Genomic DNA, 9,163 nt, shown 5'->3' on the forward strand with positions numbered 1-9,163 from the left:
AGAGAGAGAGAGAGAGAGAGAGAGAGAGAGAGAGAGAGAGAGAGAGAGAGAGAAAGTGTGTCTATGTGTGTGTGTGTTGACTGCAAGGGGCTAGAGTAATGGCTCAGTGGTTATGAACATTGGCTGCTCTTCCCGAGGACCCCACTTCAGTACTCAGCAACTACATGTTATCATCCATAACAGTTCTAAGGCATCCAACATCCTCTTCTGACCTGCCCATGCACTAGGCATGTGTGTGGTATACATACATACAGGCAGCATTTACAGACAAAACAAAAATGAAATGTAAATCTTAAAGGGAGGGGTTGCAGAAGTTACAAAATGGTAAGAAGCAAAAAGTATCCTGTTTTTCCCTCTTGAAACTTGTTGGTAGTATCCTGGCCCCACTGTGAGGCTCTGTGCTGGAAGTGCCACACATTTCTGTCCTGGTGCTTACCAGTCCTGTGGGATCTTTGCATGTATGAGTGCTCTCAACCCCAACCCATATTGGGATGTATACCTAGGTCAGGGGTGTTTCTTCTGTTACCTCTGCCTTACACCCTGTGCCTGACCCACCTCTGCTCGCCAGGATGGTGCACTGTGTGAGCTTGTGTGTTGCTTCTCTCCATCTTCATATGAAGCTGGTGTCAGCGCCTGACTCTAATCCCGGTTGGAATTCAGCTGTGTATGCTTTGGGGAAAGTTCAAACCCCACTAGGCAATAAGCCAGGAATGAGGGGCCATTGTCCTGTTGGTCAGACAGTCCTAGGTCAGACAGTGTGAGAGACAGGAAAAGTGATCATCAAAGAAAGAAGAGTTATCTGTACAAGGTTTACCTAGAAGTACTTAGTTTCCTTTAAGTTCAGATGGGACATTGTCAGCCCTGATTTGTTGCCTGGCACGTAGGCCTCAGGTAGCTCGGAGAGCTGGTTGGAAACAGGTTTGCCCTCTTGGAGGCAGCACTGACATGTTGGGGATGGTGATGAGTTATGATCATGGAGTTCCTAAAAATGGGTGTTTTAGGGGTTGGTTTCTACTTGCTGAGCTGTGTAGTTTGTTCTCAGAGTTAAATTCCGGGACCTTCTTTGGGGTGTTAGTGTGAAAATATATTCCTAGTGAAAGGTCACTGTCAGGTTCCATCTGATCTTCTAAATAGAATTCTTACCCTGTGGCTTTAAAGAGCACTAGGACATAGCAACAGTGACAAGCCACCCCAGGGCTTTGGTCAGCCAACAAAGAGGGCTTTTATTTAAAAAGTGAAGCCATGGGTCATTTACACTGAGCTGTGTTTGTTTTGAATTATCTTCTGGTGTTTAGCAGAGGCAAACCTCACTCACCTGCTGTGTTTGTTCTCTTTGCTCTTCAGGCTGCCTTCCAGGAGAACGTGGGGAGACAGGTATGGCCACTTTATAAATCTTTATTTCTGAAACTTCCTGTAGCTTAGAGGTTGGAACCCTGGCAGCTTTGGTTTCACATCTTCTTACACTGTTGGGTGTGGGTAATGGATGAGGCTTACCTCAGAGCAAGCTAATAAACATGGCAGTTCTGGTCTAAGACTCACCATAATGCGACCGGGAGCACTGAGTCCCACGTGTCTTTCAGGAGACCCCGTGTGAGAGTGTTTCAGGCAGGTTAGGATCTTGCCTCACGCATTGCTGTGGGCTGTACATGTCAGGCTCCAGGTGGCTCGGAGGAGGTGGCTGAGCCCCTGGACCCTGTAGGTCCCGGACCTTCCCTAGCTTGTGATTTGGAGGCTGGCCTCGCCTTCCGAAGCCCTGAGCCCACAACTGCTCTTGATGTTCAGTAGTGCTGTAGCTGTGCTTGGGGTTGCTTAAACTGTGCCCATTGCACAGTTGATACCCATTACAGACCTTGGAAGTAGGGTTTAAGTTCACCCATGTATAAGATTCTGTATAAAGTTGGTCTAGCAGGAGGCTAGCGAGGGATTAGGGCATTGGTTCTTAATCTGTGCGTGGCTACCCCTTTGTGGGTGGTCTAATGACTCTTACCCAGAGGTTGCCCAAGACTTTCAGAAAGCATGAATCTACATTATGATTCATAACAATATCAAAATTACACTTATGAAGTAGCAATGAAAATAATTCTATGACTGGGGAATCACTGTAACACATGGAACTGTATTAAAGGTTCAAAGCATTAGGAAGGCTGAGGACCATGGGTTAGGGTCTGAGCAAGGTGGCAGCTGCCAGGGTGAATCTGGACAGGGAAGAAGAGTCCCTGAGAGAAAACAGCTAAGAATGATTGATTTAGGGTTTTACCTCAGTTAGGGTTTTATTGCTGTGAAGAGATACTGTGTCCACAGCAACTCTTATGAAGTAAAATATTTCATTGGGGCTGGCTTACAGTTTAGAGGTTTAGTCCATTTTTGTCGTGGTGAGAAAACATGGTGCTGGAGAGGTAAGCTGAGACTTCTGTGTCTGCGTCCACCGGCAACATCAAGAGACTGTGAGCCAGTAGATTTGGCTTGAGCTTCTGAGATCTCAAAGCCCACCCCCTAGTGATGCACGTCCTCAACAAAGGCACACCTACTCCAACAAGGCCACAACTCAATAGTGCCACTCCCTATGACCAAGCCTTCAAACACAGGAGCCTGTCTGCACCATTCCTATTCACACCACCACAGTTTTCTTGATAGTTGGTGGCTTGGGTGCTTGTTAATGCTACAAGTGAGGAAGGCAGAAGGATAGCCCTGCCCTGCGCTATAGTGATGTACAGAGTAGACTCATGTGAAGGCTGATGGGGTTAGAGAAGTTGCCGCGAAGATGGGTGTGGCCTAGGTGAGAGAACCTGGAGATGGCTTGTTGGGTCAAGAATATTGTGAGGACAGATAGATGTGTCTATTGTAGAGGATGCTGGGTGTCGTCCAGGAAGTAGCAGGACTGCCCAGTGGCCCAGAGGAATGGACTCCTCCACTGGGTTGGTCTGCTTATGATGAAGGTCTTGACACCAGCATTGATTAGATCCTGGCCAAGATCCCTGAGTGGCTAGTTGAGTGTGCTCTACAACAGGGATGTGTGTGTAGGAATGTCTGCTGTGTTCCCTTGCTATAGCCTAGGAGTCTTTGCAGGTTATGATTAACCAGTGAGCAGTTGCCATGTCTAGGACCCGCATGAGGTTGCATCGTTCTGTGGCTGCTTAGAGTGTTGCTGGGACACAGCTCTGTGCTGGTGGTTTGCCCAGACCTCAGACGACCCCGTCTTCAAGTGAGAATGCTGGAGTGCGGTGCTTAGTCCCCTTCCTGGGAAGGAAGGACAGCCGTCTGGCCAGGCAGAGCCGTAGGCTGTTGCTTATTCTGGTTGAGTGATATGGGTACTGCTGAGCACAGTTCAGACCTGTCCTTCCTTCTTGGCCACAGCCAAACCTGTGCTTGCACTTGCCTGCCCAGTCATGTGCTTTGGTCTTCTTGGGAATCCGGCTGTAGTTGTAGTAACTTTACTTGGGCTGTGGGCTTCTCTCTCATAAATGAGAGAATGAGTCTGGGGTCTCCTTGATAAATAACTACACAATCCAAAGCATTTTTGTAAAGCAAAAGGTTTCACTTAGGCAGAAAAGTGCGAAGCTACTCAACCCAGTAAGCAAGCACGCCCAGTAGGGGTCCTGCTCTGCCTTTAACCCCAGGGCAAGGGATTCTGTGCCCCACTCTGGGTGGTTTGAGTGGTTAGAACTGGGACTCATAAAACTTAATAGGCTAATTCAAAATGAAGTAGCATTTTGCTAGGGAATAGAACTTGAGCAAGTATCTTGACTTTAAGAATATACTAATCTGGGGGCTGGAGAGATGGCTCAGCGGTTAAGATCACTGACTACTCTTCAAAAGATCCTGAGTTCAAATCCCAGCAACCACATGGTGGCTTACAACCATCTGTAATGAGATCTGACGGCCTCTTTTGGTATGTCTGAAGAGAGCTACAGTGTACTTACATATAATAAANAAATAAATCTTTAAAAAAAAATTAGTGGTCTCTTTACCAATTTCTTTAAACATGGAACATCCTCTATCTTTTTTAAATTCTGATAAAGACAGTACATTTCATTTACATTCCCCACACCAACTGTGAGGTTGGTTTACACAGGAAGTGGTAAGAGCACCCAGAGTGTGCACTGTGCAGATCAAGCAGCCATTAGTAATCCCCCTCCAGCTCACCCCCTGGACGGCTTTCTGGTACATAAAGATACCTCAGTTCGTCGTCGTTCTCCTCCTGTGCTGAGCTTGTGTTTAAGTAGGTTGATCCCTGTGTGAGGTATGGGATGTGGCAGGTAGGTGCTGGTGGTGTGTGCCTGGTGCTTTTTTTTGGCTTTTGCTTGTTAGACTTGTGCCAGCTTTGTGCAGAGATAGGGAGCCTTATCTCCTACAGGGATGGAGCCACCTCTGGGCCAATAGCTATAAAGCTTTCTACATACTTAGATTTGTTAAGAAAGTTATTTATATGGTTTCTAGATTGTAATATTTTTTCACCACAAATGATAATATTAGGTCATACCAATCATGTGACAGTTTTAGGGCAGGGGCTCCCCAAGGAGTATTCTTGATGGGTGAGGATGAGGACCTGCCTCTGGTTTTTCAGTGTGGGGTACTGATGGCTGCTGTTAGTGATGCTCTTAGAGGTTGGCTGTTAGCCTTGAGCCTGGTTATTTCTGTCAGCCACATCCATCCTCGTGGCAACTAGTGAGGTGTGGGTCCTGGTCCAGGTTTCAAAGCCAGGCAGGCGCTTGCCTACCTTCCATCGGCCTTCCTGCTCCAGCAGGCTCTGGAGGGCTATGCTGTTGTCTTTGTGACCACAGAGGGAGACCAAGCACCATGAGTAAGCACGTGAGCACCACTGAGATCCGGTGTCACTTTTATAGCATTTGAGTTGAAACAGGTTTGAAGGAGGACTTGCACTGAGTGCAGGGTAGTGGGATGAGCAGCAACACACCAGGTGGGCCTTTCCTGTGAGCCCCGTGGCTCAACTTCAGCCACCGTTGTCACCTCAGAGGCTGTTTCTCACCTTTCAGTTTTTTTTTTTCTCTACTTTTACTTTTTTTTAGGGTACTTTCCCTCATGGAATTGATATTTTGACTACAGCAGACTATTTTGCAGTTGGTAACATATCTAACTGTTTCCTGATTATAAGGTAAGTTTTATTAATGTGTGTAATATAGCTGTAATAGTCTCTTTGACTTGGGTGTCAAAATTCACCTTCAGTATTTCCTTCTTCATTATCCTGTGGTCTATATATAATTTATGTTGTAGAGAGGGAATTGAACCGAGAACAGCTTCTGAAACTGTTCTCATACCAAATTCATCCTGCACGGTACACGCTGGAGAAAATGGGCACCTGCTTGTGCTTCAGTGTGCTAGCTAGGGCCTCACATCTTCTCTGGTCATTAATCTTCTCCTTGTCCTCCTGGTTGGTGCTTTTCTGCCTTGGAACCGTACAGGGACTAGCCCCAAGCACAGCGATGCATGTCCTTCTGTGTGACAGCTTTCTCACCCGGTGTCACACATGTATTGATCTTTCAAAATGATATTTTGGATTTGAAGTGACTGTGATTGATTTTGTTGTTGTTGTTTGTTTGTTTCAATAAAAATGTTCCAAGTTGAAGTTACCTGATTGTTTCTCAGATAAGTAATAGAGGTATTTGAAAATTCAGGTCAAGGGATAAATATTTAACTCTTAACTGCTGTTTTCAGATATCGCACCCAATTATTTTTGCTTGTATAACATAAGTACTAGGGAGCAGTTTCACACTCTTAACACCAATGTGAAAAGTGTATGGTGCTTCATGAAGTAGTTTATTTGCCTTGAATTAGGAGAAACATGCCAAGTGCATTTTAAAACGTTTCTGACCACTGTAAACCCTGGGGGGTAGATTTCCTGACAGCCCTGCTGTGCAGACCACGCAGAATTTATACTTCTCCATAACCAGCCTTGACAGACTTTTAAAAAAAGAAGAAGAAAATAACAACAACTAAAAACAAAACCAAAGAGTGGCCAGCTTCTTTTCCAGGAAGAATGCGACCATATTTGCCCTCGCTTGTGTGCCATTGTCCCTCAGCCCAGCACTTCACGTCTGTGTCCACATATTCTTTGTCCTCTGATTATTAGTATGTGAATGTTGTATATGAGGGTCTATGCCCTTTCTCAAAGATTCTTAGGTAAAATAGCTGGTAGTTTGGCTTAGGAAAATTTTACTCGTTGCTAAGGTTCCCACACCAGTCTAAAACTTATACATACTTTATCATGTCCATTCTGTAAACATGCATGACAGGGGGCTGGAGAGATGGCTCAGCGGGTAAGAGCACGGACTGCTCTTCTGAAGGTCCTGAGTTCAAATCCCAGCAACCACATGATGGCTCACAACCATCTGTAATGAGATATGATGCCCTCTTCTGGGGTGTCTGAAGACAGCTACAGTGTACTTACATATAATAAATAAATAAATAAATAAATCTTTTTAAAAAAGTGCACGACAGAACATGCCCTAGCTCTAGTGTGTGCGTTTTCCAGTACATTGGGTCTTTGTGACTCTCAGATCTGAGTAGCAGGTCAGCTGCTGTATTTTGAGGACAGTTCAATAGCAGGCTTTAGCATATCCTAGCACCACAGAGCCTCTGGCCAGGGTCTCACCTCCCTTTCTGGTATTTCTCTCAGTCTGGATCATGAAGGGCAGGATTCACAAGGAAAGTAGCATGTGCAAGGTTTCTAGAAGGCCGTGACTAGGTGCAAGGTGTGGGGCCTCAGCCAGCGGGGAGGTGAATGTAGTTTGTCCTGAGGTCCCTGTGATAAACAGTTTTATGTCAGTTTGATAGAAGCTAAAATCATCTGAGATGAGGGAACCATGGTTAAGAAAATAACTCTGTCTATAGGCAAGTCTGTAAGGTATTTTCTTAATTAGTGATTGTTGAGGGTCGGCCCAGTCCATTGTGTGTGGTGCCATCCCTGGGCTGGTGGTCCTGGGTACTATAAGAAAGGAGGCTGAGCAAGCCATGGGGAGCAAGCCAGTGAGCAGCATTTCTCCATGGCTACTGCATCAGCTCCTGACCTGCTTGAGTTCCTGTCCTGACTTTCTTTGATGATGAACTGTGCTGTGTAACTGTAAGCCAAATAAACCCTTTCTTCTCCAAGTTGCTTTGGACATGGTATTTGTTAGAGCAATAGAAACTGGAAGTAAGGCAGTTCCCAAATGCAGTATGCTTGTTCAGCACTGCGTTCTGGTGAACAGAAATTGGTCTGGAAGTTAGTCCACTGGAGTGGGTGGTAAAGGGCAGAGGATGAATGAAGGGTGTGAGGAAAGGGGTAGGTACCTGGTGGGTCTTCTGAGAGACCAGGCCCTCTGTTCTGTCTGGGTTGGATTTCTGGGCTTGTAACTCTCCTCACTTGGAACAGGATTCAAGGAGGAGGTTGTAGAGAAGGTTTTTCTGAACCTGCTTGGTCTGCTATATTGAGTAGATTCCAAAGTGGTAGGTCCCTTGGGGAGACATTAGTTGGGACACTGCAGCCAATTATCATTTGAGTGTTAAAGACATATGGTAGACTGAATGTGTTCAGTGTATGCATTTTCATATGTTGTAATGGTGCAAATCTATAAATTCATAAGTATATGTTGTAGTGAAGCCTGTGACCTTCTGCTGTGTGCCCATTGGGAATTTGAAGATTCTTTCACTGAACACAGTGATTTCTTGTTGTAGGTGCTTCTAAATTATGGTTTCTGGTGCTGTTCAGCTTGTCATGTTGATCAGCAGTTTGGGCATTTTTGAGTTTTTGTCATGATAAATTAAGCTCTTGCAGACACTCATTTAGAAATGTTTACGAGGATATATATTTTAATTCTCTTACATAAAGACTGACAGGAGATTTAACTTTGCATGAAGCTGTGAATGTGTGGTTTCAGCTTCTCCATACCTCCCTGAGATTGGCAGCAGCTAGTCTGTCTGAGCATCTTACCATTCAGAGCACTCACCTGTGCAGATGACCATGTTGGACATACTCCCATGTGCTTATTGCCCTTCTGTTTCTCTTTCTGGTGATGCTCCAAGGCAAATGTAGGCCAGTTTTTTACTGAGTTTTATTTTTCTTATATTTTTTAGTGCAGACTGTTTGCCAACTGTGCCTTTTCGTTTCTGTATATTACTTCTGATAGTCTCACTGATGTGTAATTAGCACATTACATGTATACGAAGTATAAAGCTTGCTGAGTCTGACAAGGAGGATGCTAAAACTGTCAGGTGGGTAAGCTGTCAGGGTTCTGAGCATACTTGTTACCCAATAAATTCTGTTTTTTATTATAGATTACTTTTCATTTTGTCTAATCTTTTCCCCTTAGCATGATTATTTAGTGATTCATTCATTTTTATATGTTGTGTAAAGAAGTTCAGGGGGCTGGAGAGAGGACTCAGTGGTTACTATTGCTGTTCTTGCAGAAGATCTGAGTTTGATTCTCAGTACCTATGTCACAGATGCCTGTAACTCTAGCTACAAGAGATCTGGCACCCCTTTCTGGCCGCCTCAGGGATCCACACACGTGTATATGCCAACATAGGCCACACACACATATGGATGAGTATAAAAGTAATAAAAACAGATCCCGTGCATTCAGCCAGGCTGATGAGTCTACCTGACCCTAGCCTGTTCACACTATAGCTAACCTCTAGGCCGAGGCTAGGTCAGGCATCCTGCGTTCTGATCCAGTCTGGTGAGTTCCTTGGANCATTATACCTGACCCTAGCCTGTTCACACTATAGCTAACCTCTAGGCCGAGGCTAGGTCAGGCATCCTGCGTTCTGATCCAGTCTGGTGAGTTCCCTGGACCTTAGCCTGCTTGTACCTTCCCCACCCACAGACCTAGCCTGGGTTGCACATCTTATGTGCTGGCCCAGTCTGGTAAGTTCCTGAAACCCTGCTTGCCTGTGTCATTCCTTCCCCAAGGTCCGTAGCCTCAGTCACACAGCCTGTATGCTAGTCTAACTTTGTGTCTAACTCTAGGCCATCTGTGCCGTCCTCACACACTGTAGGTGTAGGTAGGGTAAATCAAGCAGATCCAGTTTGTTCCATTTGCATGCCTTTTTGCTTATTTCTGAATCGAAATCGTCTCTGTTGCTCCAATCTACCTATCAAGATCTACCAGGTCTATAGAAATGAGAATTATTATTGCTGGTGGGATTACAAGCTTGTACAACCACT

At 45.2% G+C, this 9,163-nt stretch overlaps 1 protein-coding gene across 1 annotated transcript in view; it reads left to right on the forward strand.

The window, feature by feature from the left end:
- Tbcd (tubulin folding cofactor D) overlaps window positions 1–9,163 on the forward strand; it is a 168,583-nt gene that overhangs the window by 106,583 nt on the left and 52,837 nt on the right. Inside the window, exons 16-17 of the mRNA XM_021211855.1 lie at window positions 1,345–1,374; window positions 5,028–5,113. Of these exons, the coding sequence (XP_021067514.1) occupies window positions 1,345–1,374; window positions 5,028–5,113 (116 nt within the window). The remainder of the gene's footprint in view (window positions 1–1,344; window positions 1,375–5,027; window positions 5,114–9,163) is intronic.

This window comes from Mus pahari, chromosome 14 (genome assembly GCF_900095145.1).
Source record: "Mus pahari chromosome 14, PAHARI_EIJ_v1.1, whole genome shotgun sequence".
NCBI classification, from domain to species: Eukaryota; Metazoa; Chordata; class Mammalia; order Rodentia; family Muridae; genus Mus; species Mus pahari.